At 64.1% G+C, this 16450-nt stretch overlaps 2 protein-coding genes across 2 annotated transcripts; both read left to right on the top strand.

Annotated features, from left to right (window-relative positions):
- Positions 1-948: 948 nt before the first annotated feature.
- Positions 949-5440, top strand: LOC138100532 (M-phase inducer phosphatase 2-like). The gene is made up of 14 exons (XM_068998407.1): positions 949-1064; positions 1299-1426; positions 1803-1854; positions 2052-2093; positions 2421-2457; positions 2597-2695; positions 2770-3255; positions 3464-3637; positions 3759-3854; positions 4203-4265; positions 4370-4468; positions 4786-4919; positions 5008-5119; positions 5306-5440. Exons 1-14 carry the CDS (start codon positions 949-951, stop codon positions 5438-5440), a joined length of 1773 nt encoding a protein of 590 aa, XP_068854508.1.
- A 3570-nt stretch (positions 5441-9010) lies between these two features.
- On the top strand, positions 9011-13502 carry LOC138100531 (M-phase inducer phosphatase 2-like). The gene is made up of 14 exons (XM_068998406.1): positions 9011-9126; positions 9361-9488; positions 9865-9916; positions 10114-10155; positions 10483-10519; positions 10659-10757; positions 10832-11317; positions 11526-11699; positions 11821-11916; positions 12265-12327; positions 12432-12530; positions 12848-12981; positions 13070-13181; positions 13368-13502. The coding sequence occupies exons 1-14, from the start codon at positions 9011-9013 to the stop codon at positions 13500-13502; spliced, it is 1773 nt and encodes a 590-aa protein (XP_068854507.1).
- The last annotated feature ends 2948 nt before the right edge of the window (positions 13503-16450 follow it).

The raw sequence follows: 16450 nt of genomic DNA, 5'->3' as shown, positions 1-16450 counted from the left end.
TCTTTAGCTCCGCTAAAGTTCCATCTGCTTTGGCACATCCATGAGGAAAGTGAGGCAGGTTGGAACCACCGAGGACATCAACACCAGGGACTCCATGTCGAGGGCACGTTTGAAGAGCAAAGAAATCAAGTGCCCTTAAGTAAAAGTGACAACCAGCTGATTTGGTTTCTTTGAAGTCCGGTACAGAAAGAAAAGTTTTCAGCAGGTGAACAAAGCAGGCTGTTCACAAGTGCCATTAGAAACCAGAAACTCCACCCATAAAAACCCAACCTGCAGGATTTCAACCCTGCTTTCTCGACAGTGGACGTGGCACTCAGTGCCATGGCCTGGTTCTCAGGGTGCTGTTAGGTCATAACTTTATTACCCTGCAGGTGACACTCGAGGGCCATCAGGGGTGACCGAGTGTCCCCTGCAGTGCCAAGGTCCGGCCAGGCCAGGCGCGGGGACCGGGCTGGCCACGCCCCTTTCCTCGTTGGCCACGCCCCTTTCCTCGTTAGCCGCGCCCCTTTCCTCGTTAGCCACGCCCCTTTCCTCGTTGGCCACGCCCCTTTCGACCATCAACCGCCCCTTCGGCTCAGGCTCCGCCCCCACGCGCCCTCCGCAGCTCTCATTGGCCGCCGCCGTCCCCTCGCGCCCAGCGCCACCTCTCATTGGCTGCCGCCGTCGCCTCGTGCCGGCTGCGCTTTGCCATTGGCTGCGGGCGCCGCTGTTGTTGTTCGTGCTGTTCCTGGCAGCAGGAGCGGCCCGGGGCTCACCTGGCACCTCTCGTCCCCTCTCTTCGCCACTTAGCGCATCTTATCGCCTCTGGGCCCTTCTTAGCACCTCTCACCTCTTAGCTCTCTTCCCCTCCCACTCCTTACCATCTCTTGCCACCTGTCCCCTGTCCCCTGGCGCCGCTCTCTTGCCGCAGCTCGATCGTCGCTCGCTCGCTCGCTCCCTGCCCGGGCCATGTCACTGTGCGGCGGCCGCGGGCTGCCCGGGCTGGCGGCCATCTCCCCGCTGCCCTCGCCGGGCACGGCCCCGCTCACGCCGCTGGACAAGGGTGACCCGGCGGGCCCCGCCAGGTGAGGGGGTGGCCGAGGGCCAGCGGCTGGGAGGGGCTTTGGCCGCCCGCCGCACGCGGGACTGCCCCGACGGGACACGGCTGCTCCGCGCGGGGCTCGGCGGCGGGGCCGTGCCAAAGGGGGCTGGCACGCTTTGGGGATCCCCTGCTGCAGCTCCTGCCCCCGGCCCGGCAGGGCCACAAGGGGCGAGGCCCAAGCGGGCCGCTGACACTGCCCCGTCCTGACCGCCCGCAGGCACCGGGACACCCCGAAGCGGGGCCACGGGGGGCTGCCCCTGCCGCGGCTGTGGCACACGCCGTCCCCGCAGCCGCTGGCCTCGGACTGTGGCCGCCACTCGCTCTCTTGCCAGCCCCCGGATGCAGGTGAGGGATGCGGCTGCTCCGTCCCCGGGCGCTGCCCGGGCCTGGGCTCCTGCAGAGGGTGTTAGCCTAAGGGGACAGGGCTGTGGCGGGAGGGCTTGGCCGAGGGGCTGGCGAGGGGCTCGAGGCGGGGCAGCTGGTGGGGAGGGATGGGCGGGAGCCTAGAGCTGCGCTGGCCGGGGCGCAGCCGGGAAGCGCTGCGGTGACAGCCTGCTCCGGGGGACACGCGACATTCCATGGGCAGCGGTGCTCGCAGGGCCGTTGGCACCCGCCTGCTGGGGGACTCCGTGCCCGGCCCCGAAGTGCCCGGGGCCCCGGGCTGGGGGCAGGAGGCCGATCCCCGCAGCGGGGCTACTAGCCCAGTGCCTTGTTCCCGCAGGACTGGAGCCGGACTTCCCCACGCAGCAGAAGCCCGCGGCCGCGCAGGAAGAGTGAGCGGCCCCATGCCCGTGTCCTCCCGGGGACACCCCCTGTCCCTCCCCCGCGCAGCAGGGCCCGCTCTCAGCCTCGCTGGCGGCTGTGCAGCCAGCTGTGAGCCCCAGGCTGTGCCTGGGCGGTGGCAAGCTGGCCTGCTTGGGCGGCGACGTGGATGCCACCGCCACTGACCCCATCTCTGCTCTCCCCACAGCTCCCAGAGAACGATGCCGGCGTTCGGGAGAGCGCTCAAAGAGTAAGTGCAGGGGCTCTGTCCCTGCCGCAGGACATGAATGCCGGGCTGTCCCCGTGCCCAGGCTGTCCCTGTCCCACAGCCAAAAGCCAGGCTGTCCCCGTTCCCCCTGCTGGGGTCCCGCTCAGGCCGTTGGTGTTTCCTCAGTGCCTGGAGGTGGTTTTGCCCCAGGTCCCTTTGGGGAGCTGTGACAGCCCCGGGTGGGGGGGGGGGGGCGTCTCACCCCGCCCTGAGCACGTGGGGGACAGAGGTGGCAATGGCAGAGGGGTGGGACTCAGCGGCCCAGGCCACCTGCTGTCATTTGACCCTTTCCTCTGCCGGCTCTTGCAGCAGGAAGCTCCTTCGGCAGAGGATGCACGCGTTGCCGGTGAGTGCTGGAGGCTGCGCAGGGCTGAGCAGAGCGAGGCAGGATCCTGCCGAGTCCCTGGGCGAGCCGGGACGAGGAGGATGGAGGCAGGAGAGGGGGCAGGGCTGGTGCGCACCTCTCACCGCTGGCTGTCCCACAGGCGTGGCAGCGGGACGGCAGCCGCGTCCTGAAGGACATCTCGCAGCTGCAGGAGCGCAGGGACAGAGCGCGGCGGCGCCGCAGGGAGCCCGAGGATGAGGTGAGGGGGGCAGCGAGAGCTGGGGGGCAGGGAGGGGACAGAGGGGTGCTGACGCCGTGTCCCCCCCGCTGCAGGAGGGCTTTGTGGCCAAGAAGCTGCCGAGGCCGGGCCAGCGGAGCCATGGGGCCGCCAGGAGGGAGCCCCTTGCCGAGAGCCCCTGGGCCGCATCAGAGCTGCTGGTGAGAGAGGCTGGAGGGCTCGGGAGGGCAGCAGCGATGGGTGATGCCGGGGCTGCACGCGTGGGAGCTGCCGCTCCGAGCTGCCCGCGTGGCCTGGAGAGCTGCGGAGGTGGGAGATGGCCGGGCCGGGGGGTCACGGGGACAGCCCGTGCGTCTCCAAAGCTGGAAGGCACCGGCAGGTGGTGGATGGAGCTCGCCTATGGGATCCGTGCCTGCCTGCGGCTGGGAAGCAGCTGGCAGGACTTGTGCCCATTTCACGATCTCCTCTGCCTGTGCCCCAAGTCTCCCCAGCTGCTGCCCTGGCAGAGCGATGCCACCGTGCCCCAGGAGAAGGAGAACGTGGTGAGCACGCCGGTGATGAGCAAGGAGGAGGCAAAGCTGGTACGTGGGAGCCTTTGGGAAGTGGACAGAGCCCCACAATCCCCTCTTGGGGTCTCCACTGGGGCGTCTGGGGCCGCTGCTTGGTGAGCAGCAGCAGCCCAGAGACTGTGGGCTTGTCTTGGTCACGGGGAGCGGGAGCCTCGGCCGCTGCCCTGCTGGTGCTGGGGCTTGCCAGAGCGCCAGGCAGCAGCGCGGGCTCTCCCCACAGCGGCCGGGGAAGCGCAGCCAGTGCCGGCAGCTGTCCCGCTCGCCCTCGGAGCCGGGCAGTGTCGCCAGGCCCGTCCTGAAGCGGGGACAGCCCTCGGACAGCGACAGCCCTGTGGAGGCCAAGCGGCAGAGGAGGGTGGCCGGCAGCCCTGGCCAGGAGGCGTCGCTGGAGCCGGTGGGTGCTGGGGAAGGTGTGGGCTGAGAGCCAGCGTGTCCCTGGCGGGCCTGGGCCCCGGCCCGGCTCTGGCAGAGCCGCTGCTGACATTTGGGGGTGTCTCTGGCTGGTGCCTCGGCAGGGAGCGTGGCTGGAGCCTTCCCGCTCCGCCCGGCGTGAGGAGCTCGAGAACCTGCTGGCCAACGATGACCAGGAGCTCATCGGGGATTTCTCCAAGGTAGGGCCACGAGGATGGGGCAGGTGAGGGGGTGCCCCCATCATTCGGAACGGGGAGCATGGCTGGAGCCCCGCAGCGCTGTGAGAGCCCAAAGCGAGCTGGTGGCCCATGCCTGGGGCCACGGGGCCTTGGGGCCGTGACTTGCCAGCCTGCAGCATCGCTGCGGTGCATGAAGAGCCCCATGGCCGCTCCTCTGCTCCAGCCGTGTGGCACAGCCCCGTCTATGTGGCCCTTGCCCTCCCGCGGGGGCACAGCTGGCCGCTCGGGGGCTTGTGGGCTGGGGCGACAGGTTGCAGGCCTGGGAGGTGTCCTTGGAATGGGGCTGAGCCCAGAGCCTGTCTGTTGCAGCCTCACCTCCTGCCGACGGTGGAGGGCAAGGAGCCGGGCCTGAAGTACATCTCCCCTGAGACGGTAAGGGGGCTGCAGCCCCTCCCCGGCCCCCCCGAGGGGCTGCCTGCCTGCTCTCGCCCTGTCCCCCGGCTGTCCCCCCCTTTGGTGACGCGCTCCCCCCGCAGCTGGCGGCGGTGCTGGCGGGGCACTTCAGCAGCAGCATCGAGAGCAGCCTCGTCGTGGACTGCCGCTATCCCTACGAGTACGAGGGGGGCCACGTCAAGGTCAGAAGCCCCTCGTGGCCCTGGGGCCGGGAGGAAGGGCGGGGTCCGAAGCACCCTCGGAGGTGCTGAGCCCACGGCGAGGGCTCGAGCAGCCCCCCCGGAGGGCACTGAGCCGCCCGGTGGGGTGGAGCAGCCCCTGGGCAGTGCCGAGCCACCCCCTGAAGGGCTGGTTCGCAGCTGCAAGGAGGAGGGTGACGGTGTCCCAGGACCGCGGGTGACGGTGCTGCTGGGGGAGGCTTGGGGGCAGCGTCCTTGAGTCGCTGCACAAAATGCAATGGGACACGGAGGGGGAAAAGGCGCCTTCTCTGCCTCGCCAGGGCGCTGTCAACCTGCCGCTGCAGCGGGACGTGGAGGAATCGCTGCTGGAGCAGCCCATCGTGCCCCTGGACTCCAGCAGGAGGGTGATCGTCATCTTCCACTGCGAGTTCTCTGTTGAGCGGGGGCCCAAAATGTGAGTGATGGCCCGGGGGGCCCGCTGGGCTCTGCCAGCCGCGGATCCCGGCACGGGGGTGATGCCGCGCGTTTTGTCCGTGGCACAGGTGCAAGTTCCTGCGGGAGAGGGATCGCCGCTGCCACGAGTACCCCCAGCTGCACTACCCCGAGCTGTACGTGCTGAAGGGCGGCTACCGGGAGTTCTTCCTCCAGTTCCCGGTGAGTGCCGTCCCCGTGTCCCCTCGGTGGCAGGCGGTCGGCGCCGAGAGGGAAGAAGTGGCGGGGGCACACGGCGGTGGCGAGGGGCAGCTGTGGCTCTGAGCATCCTCGCCGCCACGGGCGGGGATCTGCAGGGCCGGCGGCTGCTGTGCTGCGGGGGCTGACGGAGCCGTCCGTGGCTTGCAGAGCCACTGCGAGCCCCGGGACTATCGGCCCATGCTGCACTCCGCGTTCAAGGAGGAGCTGCGCAAGTTCCGCGGGCAGAGGCGGCTCCGCGAGCGCGGCCGGCGGGCGCTCTTCAGCCGCGGGCGGGACCTGTGAGCGCCCGGGGGTCTCTCAGCCGCGTCGGGGCAGCGCTGGAGCTGGGAACGGAGGAAGGCTTCCCTTGGCTGCGGATGCGCCTCGCCTGCTCGCTCGGGTTTGCTGCGATGGCTTTGGGGTGGTAGTTTTTGTTCAGAGCGGTTTTGCGTTTGTTCGTTGCAAATATTTTTGTGTTTGTTCGTTGTTGCAAATATTTTTTTGTTCGTTGTTCGAAATATTTTGTGTTTGTTTGTTGTTATAAATATTTTTGCGTTTGTTTGTTGTTCTAAATACTTTTGTGTTTGTTTCCGGTTAGGAATAGTTTTGTGTTCGTTGTTATCAATATTTCTGAGTGTCTCCGTTGTTAGGATTGTTCGCTGCAGTCTCTGTTAATAAAGTCCGATTGCAGGAGAACAAAGGCGTGTCCTGAGCTCTCGCTGCCCGCACCAGGCTGCTGCAGGGGTGGGAGCCCCCGATGCGAGGCTGGTGGGATGGCCAGGCCGGGCTGGAGGGCTCTGCCGGGGGTCTGGGGACAGAGGCAGCTGCTGGCAGGGGACAGGGCTGAGGTGCTGGCTTCCTTGTGGGGCGTGGTGACTTCCCCAGGGACACGTGGGCAAGCGTTGGCCCCGTGGCTGCTGTTCCTGCGTGCTGGGCTGGCAGCAGCATGGCCCCGGACCTCCACGGGACCCTCTTTCCTGAGCATGCTGGGCTTGCAGGCAGGACCCGTGGGACACTTGGGGTGGTGACATGGCACCCCTCTCCCTGGGACCCCCACAGCCAGGATCCTGTCTTTTCTTAGGGGGACTCCTGAACTTTGCAGCACCCCCAGGGCTGGCACAGCCGTTGCTGAGGGGAGCCCGGGCTCAGTAGGACTCGCAGAACTGTGGCAGCCCCGTTTTGGGGGTCAGGGCTCATCAGGACACTCAGGACCATCAACCCCCCAAATTCTGAGATCCTCCTGTAGTGATTACACCCCCTCTCCACGGGACCCCCGCGGTAATGACAGCCCTCTTGAGTGGGGCTGGGCTCATCAGGAGCCCCGGGGCTTTAACACCTCACCGCCCTGCCTGGGAGCCCCAAAGCCGTGTTATCTCTCTTTGTAGAGGGCTCTTCTGGCCTTTGCAGCACCCCCAGGGCTGGCACAATTCCTTTTTGGGGGACAGGGCTCGCTGGGAGGCCGAGGGATGTGGCACCTTGAAGGGGTGGGTGTCCTTAACACCAGGGTCCCCCATTCTCTCTCGGGCAAGTGGCCTCCCAGTGCCAAGTGCTTCAGTCACCCTTGGGGCACCCATCCTCCCCTCCACTTCCCTGTGTTCCTGATGAGCTGAAGTCACTCCTGGATGCCCCAGGGGGGCTTCTCCATGCCCTCCCTTCCCCAGCCAGGTGACAGGGGCCTGGTTATGGGTGTTGGGCCTGGCCTTTGCTTTGCTTTGTGCCCCACCAGAGAATCCATCTCTGGCCAAAATTGCCCTGGCTCCTGCCTGCACCTCCTTGGCCCCATATCCACATCCTGCTCCATCCCAAACTGCCAATGGGCTCCTGGATCAGCTCCTGCCTCACGGACAATCCTGGTTTGAAAGTCTGACAAGGAGCACTGGCACACACACGGGCAAAGAGGCGTGTCCTCTACTGAAGAAGACCTTGGGGGGGGGGGTGAGTAATCAGAGGACTTTGGGGTGCCAGGAAGGCCACACAGCTGAGTAGCTCAAGCAGAAAACAGCAACGCCAATGAGAAGTCACAAGAGCAAAACAGAGGACTGCACTGATGCCATGAAGATTTTTGCCTTTTCTTTTATACCAGTTATACCCTTTTACAACTTCTCTATTCCTAGTGCTTTTTCCCCACAGTCTTGGACTTGCTTGTCAAGCTAAGAGACTAAACATTTTAGAAGCTTCGTAGCTAGGGATCAGTGTGCCCCAGAGCCCAAGGTCCTCTCCAGAACACATTCTGTAAAGCAAGATAGAACCAAACAGGGGAAGGTTCCTTGGGGAGGGGGGCTCACTTGAGCCTCTCATTGGGGAATCTTTGATAGTTATGCTAATTAGTAAAACCTATAATGTTATACCCAATGTTGGGGGAGAGGGGGACACAGAGAGTCTCGGCGGGGTGCATCTCGATGCATATGACCTGGACGTGTACACCTAAGAATCCTTAAAAACGAACACCAAGGTAAAATCCCTTTTCCCCTTCTAACCATGTATGACTCTTGATTTTAAGAGTGGAAAAGGCATCAGCACAAAATGGCAAAAACAAAGACCTTTCCTAAAATCACCCGCAATTTTATTCTTTGTCAAATAATCCCCTTGCAGCTCTTCAAATGTTTCAGGGCAGCAGTCGGCAGTGCTTGAATAGCATCAAAGGTCACGGGCGTGACACCCAGCTTTCTCAGAATTCCTGATTTCTATAGAAGTACAGGTATCTAGAAAAATACACGGAAATTCACCGTGAGCAGGAGGAAGTGGTGCTTTCTGCAGGCTCCTGTCAGAGCTCTTGGCCCTCCACAAAGGAACGGGGCGCCTTCCCAACACCCACAAAGTGGGTTTGGACTCCCTGGCCGGCTTTGATCTCCAGGTGGGAGAAAAGGGAGGCCCAGTCGAACACCTTTGGGATTAGTTCTAGGTTATGATTCTTTTTGCCCCCAGTCTTTAGCTCCGCTAAAGTTCCATCTGCTTTGGCACATCCATGAGGAAAGTGAGGCAGGTTGGAACCACCGAGGACATCAACACCAGGGACTCCATGTCGAGGGCACGTTTGAAGAGCAAAGAAATCAAGTGCCCTTAAGTAAAAGTGACAACCAGCTGATTTGGTTTCTTTGAAGTCCGGTACAGAAAGAAAAGTTTTCAGCAGGTGAACAAAGCAGGCTGTTCACAAGTGCCATTAGAAACCAGAAACTCCACCCATAAAAACCCAACCTGCAGGATTTCAACCCTGCTTTCTCGACAGTGGACGTGGCACTCAGTGCCATGGCCTGGTTCTCAGGGTGCTGTTAGGTCATAACTTTATTACCCTGCAGGTGACACTCGAGGGCCATCAGGGGTGACCGAGTGTCCCCTGCAGTGCCAAGGTCCGGCCAGGCCAGGCGCGGGGACCGGGCTGGCCACGCCCCTTTCCTCGTTGGCCACGCCCCTTTCCTCGTTAGCCGCGCCCCTTTCCTCGTTAGCCACGCCCCTTTCCTCGTTGGCCACGCCCCTTTCGACCATCAACCGCCCCTTCGGCTCAGGCTCCGCCCCCACGCGCCCTCCGCAGCTCTCATTGGCCGCCGCCGTCCCCTCGCGCCCAGCGCCACCTCTCATTGGCTGCCGCCGTCGCCTCGTGCCGGCTGCGCTTTGCCATTGGCTGCGGGCGCCGCTGTTGTTGTTCGTGCTGTTCCTGGCAGCAGGAGCGGCCCGGGGCTCACCTGGCACCTCTCGTCCCCTCTCTTCGCCACTTAGCGCATCTTATCGCCTCTGGGCCCTTCTTAGCACCTCTCACCTCTTAGCTCTCTTCCCCTCCCACTCCTTACCATCTCTTGCCACCTGTCCCCTGTCCCCTGGCGCCGCTCTCTTGCCGCAGCTCGATCGTCGCTCGCTCGCTCGCTCCCTGCCCGGGCCATGTCACTGTGCGGCGGCCGCGGGCTGCCCGGGCTGGCGGCCATCTCCCCGCTGCCCTCGCCGGGCACGGCCCCGCTCACGCCGCTGGACAAGGGTGACCCGGCGGGCCCCGCCAGGTGAGGGGGTGGCCGAGGGCCAGCGGCTGGGAGGGGCTTTGGCCGCCCGCCGCACGCGGGACTGCCCCGACGGGACACGGCTGCTCCGCGCGGGGCTCGGCGGCGGGGCCGTGCCAAAGGGGGCTGGCACGCTTTGGGGATCCCCTGCTGCAGCTCCTGCCCCCGGCCCGGCAGGGCCACAAGGGGCGAGGCCCAAGCGGGCCGCTGACACTGCCCCGTCCTGACCGCCCGCAGGCACCGGGACACCCCGAAGCGGGGCCACGGGGGGCTGCCCCTGCCGCGGCTGTGGCACACGCCGTCCCCGCAGCCGCTGGCCTCGGACTGTGGCCGCCACTCGCTCTCTTGCCAGCCCCCGGATGCAGGTGAGGGATGCGGCTGCTCCGTCCCCGGGCGCTGCCCGGGCCTGGGCTCCTGCAGAGGGTGTTAGCCTAAGGGGACAGGGCTGTGGCGGGAGGGCTTGGCCGAGGGGCTGGCGAGGGGCTCGAGGCGGGGCAGCTGGTGGGGAGGGATGGGCGGGAGCCTAGAGCTGCGCTGGCCGGGGCGCAGCCGGGAAGCGCTGCGGTGACAGCCTGCTCCGGGGGACACGCGACATTCCATGGGCAGCGGTGCTCGCAGGGCCGTTGGCACCCGCCTGCTGGGGGACTCCGTGCCCGGCCCCGAAGTGCCCGGGGCCCCGGGCTGGGGGCAGGAGGCCGATCCCCGCAGCGGGGCTACTAGCCCAGTGCCTTGTTCCCGCAGGACTGGAGCCGGACTTCCCCACGCAGCAGAAGCCCGCGGCCGCGCAGGAAGAGTGAGCGGCCCCATGCCCGTGTCCTCCCGGGGACACCCCCTGTCCCTCCCCCGCGCAGCAGGGCCCGCTCTCAGCCTCGCTGGCGGCTGTGCAGCCAGCTGTGAGCCCCAGGCTGTGCCTGGGCGGTGGCAAGCTGGCCTGCTTGGGCGGCGACGTGGATGCCACCGCCACTGACCCCATCTCTGCTCTCCCCACAGCTCCCAGAGAACGATGCCGGCGTTCGGGAGAGCGCTCAAAGAGTAAGTGCAGGGGCTCTGTCCCTGCCGCAGGACATGAATGCCGGGCTGTCCCCGTGCCCAGGCTGTCCCTGTCCCACAGCCAAAAGCCAGGCTGTCCCCGTTCCCCCTGCTGGGGTCCCGCTCAGGCCGTTGGTGTTTCCTCAGTGCCTGGAGGTGGTTTTGCCCCAGGTCCCTTTGGGGAGCTGTGACAGCCCCGGGTGGGGGGGGGGGGGCGTCTCACCCCGCCCTGAGCACGTGGGGGACAGAGGTGGCAATGGCAGAGGGGTGGGACTCAGCGGCCCAGGCCACCTGCTGTCATTTGACCCTTTCCTCTGCCGGCTCTTGCAGCAGGAAGCTCCTTCGGCAGAGGATGCACGCGTTGCCGGTGAGTGCTGGAGGCTGCGCAGGGCTGAGCAGAGCGAGGCAGGATCCTGCCGAGTCCCTGGGCGAGCCGGGACGAGGAGGATGGAGGCAGGAGAGGGGGCAGGGCTGGTGCGCACCTCTCACCGCTGGCTGTCCCACAGGCGTGGCAGCGGGACGGCAGCCGCGTCCTGAAGGACATCTCGCAGCTGCAGGAGCGCAGGGACAGAGCGCGGCGGCGCCGCAGGGAGCCCGAGGATGAGGTGAGGGGGGCAGCGAGAGCTGGGGGGCAGGGAGGGGACAGAGGGGTGCTGACGCCGTGTCCCCCCCGCTGCAGGAGGGCTTTGTGGCCAAGAAGCTGCCGAGGCCGGGCCAGCGGAGCCATGGGGCCGCCAGGAGGGAGCCCCTTGCCGAGAGCCCCTGGGCCGCATCAGAGCTGCTGGTGAGAGAGGCTGGAGGGCTCGGGAGGGCAGCAGCGATGGGTGATGCCGGGGCTGCACGCGTGGGAGCTGCCGCTCCGAGCTGCCCGCGTGGCCTGGAGAGCTGCGGAGGTGGGAGATGGCCGGGCCGGGGGGTCACGGGGACAGCCCGTGCGTCTCCAAAGCTGGAAGGCACCGGCAGGTGGTGGATGGAGCTCGCCTATGGGATCCGTGCCTGCCTGCGGCTGGGAAGCAGCTGGCAGGACTTGTGCCCATTTCACGATCTCCTCTGCCTGTGCCCCAAGTCTCCCCAGCTGCTGCCCTGGCAGAGCGATGCCACCGTGCCCCAGGAGAAGGAGAACGTGGTGAGCACGCCGGTGATGAGCAAGGAGGAGGCAAAGCTGGTACGTGGGAGCCTTTGGGAAGTGGACAGAGCCCCACAATCCCCTCTTGGGGTCTCCACTGGGGCGTCTGGGGCCGCTGCTTGGTGAGCAGCAGCAGCCCAGAGACTGTGGGCTTGTCTTGGTCACGGGGAGCGGGAGCCTCGGCCGCTGCCCTGCTGGTGCTGGGGCTTGCCAGAGCGCCAGGCAGCAGCGCGGGCTCTCCCCACAGCGGCCGGGGAAGCGCAGCCAGTGCCGGCAGCTGTCCCGCTCGCCCTCGGAGCCGGGCAGTGTCGCCAGGCCCGTCCTGAAGCGGGGACAGCCCTCGGACAGCGACAGCCCTGTGGAGGCCAAGCGGCAGAGGAGGGTGGCCGGCAGCCCTGGCCAGGAGGCGTCGCTGGAGCCGGTGGGTGCTGGGGAAGGTGTGGGCTGAGAGCCAGCGTGTCCCTGGCGGGCCTGGGCCCCGGCCCGGCTCTGGCAGAGCCGCTGCTGACATTTGGGGGTGTCTCTGGCTGGTGCCTCGGCAGGGAGCGTGGCTGGAGCCTTCCCGCTCCGCCCGGCGTGAGGAGCTCGAGAACCTGCTGGCCAACGATGACCAGGAGCTCATCGGGGATTTCTCCAAGGTAGGGCCACGAGGATGGGGCAGGTGAGGGGGTGCCCCCATCATTCGGAACGGGGAGCATGGCTGGAGCCCCGCAGCGCTGTGAGAGCCCAAAGCGAGCTGGTGGCCCATGCCTGGGGCCACGGGGCCTTGGGGCCGTGACTTGCCAGCCTGCAGCATCGCTGCGGTGCATGAAGAGCCCCATGGCCGCTCCTCTGCTCCAGCCGTGTGGCACAGCCCCGTCTATGTGGCCCTTGCCCTCCCGCGGGGGCACAGCTGGCCGCTCGGGGGCTTGTGGGCTGGGGCGACAGGTTGCAGGCCTGGGAGGTGTCCTTGGAATGGGGCTGAGCCCAGAGCCTGTCTGTTGCAGCCTCACCTCCTGCCGACGGTGGAGGGCAAGGAGCCGGGCCTGAAGTACATCTCCCCTGAGACGGTAAGGGGGCTGCAGCCCCTCCCCGGCCCCCCCGAGGGGCTGCCTGCCTGCTCTCGCCCTGTCCCCCGGCTGTCCCCCCCTTTGGTGACGCGCTCCCCCCGCAGCTGGCGGCGGTGCTGGCGGGGCACTTCAGCAGCAGCATCGAGAGCAGCCTCGTCGTGGACTGCCGCTATCCCTACGAGTACGAGGGGGGCCACGTCAAGGTCAGAAGCCCCTCGTGGCCCTGGGGCCGGGAGGAAGGGCGGGGTCCGAAGCACCCTCGGAGGTGCTGAGCCCACGGCGAGGGCTCGAGCAGCCCCCCCGGAGGGCACTGAGCCGCCCGGTGGGGTGGAGCAGCCCCTGGGCAGTGCCGAGCCACCCCCTGAAGGGCTGGTTCGCAGCTGCAAGGAGGAGGGTGACGGTGTCCCAGGACCGCGGGTGACGGTGCTGCTGGGGGAGGCTTGGGGGCAGCGTCCTTGAGTCGCTGCACAAAATGCAATGGGACACGGAGGGGGAAAAGGCGCCTTCTCTGCCTCGCCAGGGCGCTGTCAACCTGCCGCTGCAGCGGGACGTGGAGGAATCGCTGCTGGAGCAGCCCATCGTGCCCCTGGACTCCAGCAGGAGGGTGATCGTCATCTTCCACTGCGAGTTCTCTGTTGAGCGGGGGCCCAAAATGTGAGTGATGGCCCGGGGGGCCCGCTGGGCTCTGCCAGCCGCGGATCCCGGCACGGGGGTGATGCCGCGCGTTTTGTCCGTGGCACAGGTGCAAGTTCCTGCGGGAGAGGGATCGCCGCTGCCACGAGTACCCCCAGCTGCACTACCCCGAGCTGTACGTGCTGAAGGGCGGCTACCGGGAGTTCTTCCTCCAGTTCCCGGTGAGTGCCGTCCCCGTGTCCCCTCGGTGGCAGGCGGTCGGCGCCGAGAGGGAAGAAGTGGCGGGGGCACACGGCGGTGGCGAGGGGCAGCTGTGGCTCTGAGCATCCTCGCCGCCACGGGCGGGGATCTGCAGGGCCGGCGGCTGCTGTGCTGCGGGGGCTGACGGAGCCGTCCGTGGCTTGCAGAGCCACTGCGAGCCCCGGGACTATCGGCCCATGCTGCACTCCGCGTTCAAGGAGGAGCTGCGCAAGTTCCGCGGGCAGAGGCGGCTCCGCGAGCGCGGCCGGCGGGCGCTCTTCAGCCGCGGGCGGGACCTGTGAGCGCCCGGGGGTCTCTCAGCCGCGTCGGGGCAGCGCTGGAGCTGGGAACGGAGGAAGGCTTCCCTTGGCTGCGGATGCGCCTCGCCTGCTCGCTCGGGTTTGCTGCGATGGCTTTGGGGTGGTAGTTTTTGTTCAGAGCGGTTTTGCGTTTGTTCGTTGCAAATATTTTTGTGTTTGTTCGTTGTTGCAAATATTTTTTTGTTCGTTGTTCGAAATATTTTGTGTTTGTTTGTTGTTATAAATATTTTTGCGTTTGTTTGTTGTTCTAAATACTTTTGTGTTTGTTTCCGGTTAGGAATAGTTTTGTGTTCGTTGTTATCAATATTTCTGAGTGTCTCCGTTGTTAGGATTGTTCGCTGCAGTCTCTGTTAATAAAGTCCGATTGCAGGAGAACAAAGGCGTGTCCTGAGCTCTCGCTGCCCGCACCAGGCTGCTGCAGGGGTGGGAGCCCCCGATGCGGGGCTGGTGGGATGGCCAGGCCGGGCTGGAGGGCTCTGCCGGGGGTCTGGGGACAGGGGCAGCTGCTGGCAGGGGACAGGGCTGAGGTGCTGGCTTCCTTGTGGGGCGTGGTGACTTCCCCAGGGACACGTGGGCAAGCGTTGGCCCCGTGGCTGCTGTTCCTGCGTGCTGGGCTGGCAGCAGCATGGCCCCGGACCTCCACGGGACCCTCTTTCCTGAGCATGCTGGGCTTGCAGGCAGGACCCGTGGGACACTTGGGGTGGTGACATGGCACCCCTCTCCCTGGGACCCCCACAGCCAGGATCCTGTCTTTTCTTAGGGGGACTCCTGAACTTTGCAGCACCCCCAGGGCTGGCACAGCCGTTGCTGAGGGGAGCCCGGGCTCAGTAGGACTCGCAGAACTGTGGCAGCCCCGTTTTGGGGGTCAGGGCTCATCAGGACACTCAGGACCATCAACCCCCCAAATTCTGAGATCCTCCTGTAGTGATTACACCCCCTCTCCACGGGACCCCCGCGGTAATGACAGCCCTCTTGAGTGGGGCTGGGCTCATCAGGAGCCCCGGGGCTTTAACACCTCATCCCCCTGCCTGGGAGCCCCAAAGCCGTGTTCTCTCTCTTTGTAGAGGGCTCTTCTGGCCTTTGCAGCACCCCCAGGGCTGGCACAATTTTTTTGGGGGGGACAGGGCTCGCTGGGAGGCCGAGGGATGTGGCACCTTGAAGGGGTGGGTGTCCTTAACACCAGGGTCCCCCATTCTCTCTCGGGCAAGTGGCCTCCCAGTGCCAAGTGCTTCAGTCACCCTCGGGGCACCCATCCTCCCCTCCACTTCCCTGTCGTGTGACGCTCGGCGATGAAAGAGACGGGGCAGATTGCTTGGATGCAATGAGCCGATTTTATGTAGACTGAGCTCAGTATTTATACCTTTTCAGCAGTTATATAAGCAGCAATCTCTATAACAACCATATTTTGCTTTTTAATAACATTGCAAAACTAGAAGCTAGGACTGACTATCACAGGTACATGCCAAGCATGCCTTTTATGCTGACTGTTTCATTACAGGCCGTACTGCCTGCCACGGTTTGCGGCCCAGCAGCGTTAGCGCGTCTACTTCTGACATGAGGTTAGCAGTGCTCTCACTTCTGCTTTCCAGCTGTATCTCCACATCTCCCCCTTTCTTATCCACGAGTAAAATTTTCTCTGTTGGCTTATCCATCAGTCTCTGAACACATTGCAAAACACATGGCAGGCAAATCATCATAAGCAGCAGCATGGATAAAATGTAAATTCCTGCTTTAGCTAAATGCCTAAGCCAGCCAGTCAGTCCCCATCCTCCAAGTATGCTTCCAAGGCAGTCGTTCTCCTTTACAACTCTCCGTTTGCTAACACTATCCCAAAGGGCTTGTGTGTTAGCATGAATGGACAGGGAGTGGTCAGACAGGTTCATGCAGCATAAGCCTTCAAATTCATCACAGCCGTGTCCATGCGCTAAAAGCAAAAAGTCAATTGCAGCTCTATTCTGCAGTGCAGCACGTCTCACGCTGTCTATGTCTGTTAATGAGCCTGTTAAAGCACAGCTGGTAGCATTAGTTTGTGTTGCAAGCCAGCAGCCAAGGTTATTCAGGGTTTTCAGGGCATGAGCTGTTCTGATAGATGGAATGATAGATGCAAACACTCGGGCTCCCAGGTTCCAAGATTGAACATTCTCATCACAATCTTGGCTATATGTGTGCGTGCTGCGTTTTGCTCACATCAGTTTATGCAGAGATGGCAAGTTTCCCCAAAAGGAGTGAAACCATGGTTGGTCACCCAAAAGTGCAAGGACCTCCTATAGCACTGCCTGGTATCCCTTTCCATGCTCTGTTTCCACATATCAAGAATATATTGTCCAGCAGTCCAATAGCATCACTTCCAGGAGGGATTGGTTGGGGCAAAGTATGACTACACCAGGCAGAAGCATTGGTGTAAACTCCTGTTCCTGACACATCTAAGCCAAGTTTTCTGTTGGGGCTGTTAGTATAGTTTAGGTAAAAACATGCAAAGGACTGCGTGGACCCAAAATTATCCAACTCTTGGGGCTGCATAGGAAGAGGGGGAAAATGAAGGACCTTATTTACCCCTAAACCTTTGTTGCTAGAAAAGCACCATCCAGCCGATTCACCAGCCCTTTTTCGCCAGCTTTCCTGGCACCACCAGGTTGGCTCAATTCGGCCCATGGCAGTGCACTCCCTTCGAACTGTTACATTGAATAAGGTATCCCATTCACTTTTCCCTAGGGGCAGAGCCACCAAACAGGTTTGGAAAGGGTCACCAGGGGAGGTCATGGGCAGGCACAGCGTAGACTCCTTTAAGGATTCAGCAAGCGTAAGCCAAGCATTGCGTTCTGGGAGGGGTGGCACTGCGTGGCTTCTCCGTCGTCGAGAAGGAGTCCTGCTAAGAGGACCAGCCTGACAAGGCAGCTCTGGCTCCCAAAGATACCATTGTGGAGGCCAGC

This window comes from Aphelocoma coerulescens, unplaced genomic scaffold, assembly GCF_041296385.1.
Source record: "Aphelocoma coerulescens isolate FSJ_1873_10779 unplaced genomic scaffold, UR_Acoe_1.0 HiC_scaffold_100, whole genome shotgun sequence".
Taxonomy (NCBI): domain Eukaryota; kingdom Metazoa; phylum Chordata; class Aves; order Passeriformes; family Corvidae; genus Aphelocoma; species Aphelocoma coerulescens.
Note: the sequence above shows the minus strand (reverse complement) of the source record. Positions and strands in the feature narration are given on the sequence as shown.

Coding starts and splice junctions, on each gene's coding strand:
- LOC138100532 (XM_068998407.1), top strand. CDS start 949: ATGTCACTGTGCGGCGGCCGCGGGCTGCCCGGGCTGGCGGCCATCTCC. Junction 1,855..2,051: donor CCCGCGGCCGCGCAGGAAGA/GTGAGCGGCCCC, acceptor CTCTCCCCACAG/CTCCCAGAGAACGATGCCGG. Junction 4,469..4,785: donor ACGAGGGGGGCCACGTCAAG/GTCAGAAGCCCC, acceptor CTGCCTCGCCAG/GGCGCTGTCAACCTGCCGCT.
- LOC138100531 (XM_068998406.1), top strand. CDS start 9,011: ATGTCACTGTGCGGCGGCCGCGGGCTGCCCGGGCTGGCGGCCATCTCC. Junction 12,531..12,847: donor ACGAGGGGGGCCACGTCAAG/GTCAGAAGCCCC, acceptor CTGCCTCGCCAG/GGCGCTGTCAACCTGCCGCT. Junction 13,182..13,367: donor AGTTCTTCCTCCAGTTCCCG/GTGAGTGCCGTC, acceptor CGTGGCTTGCAG/AGCCACTGCGAGCCCCGGGA.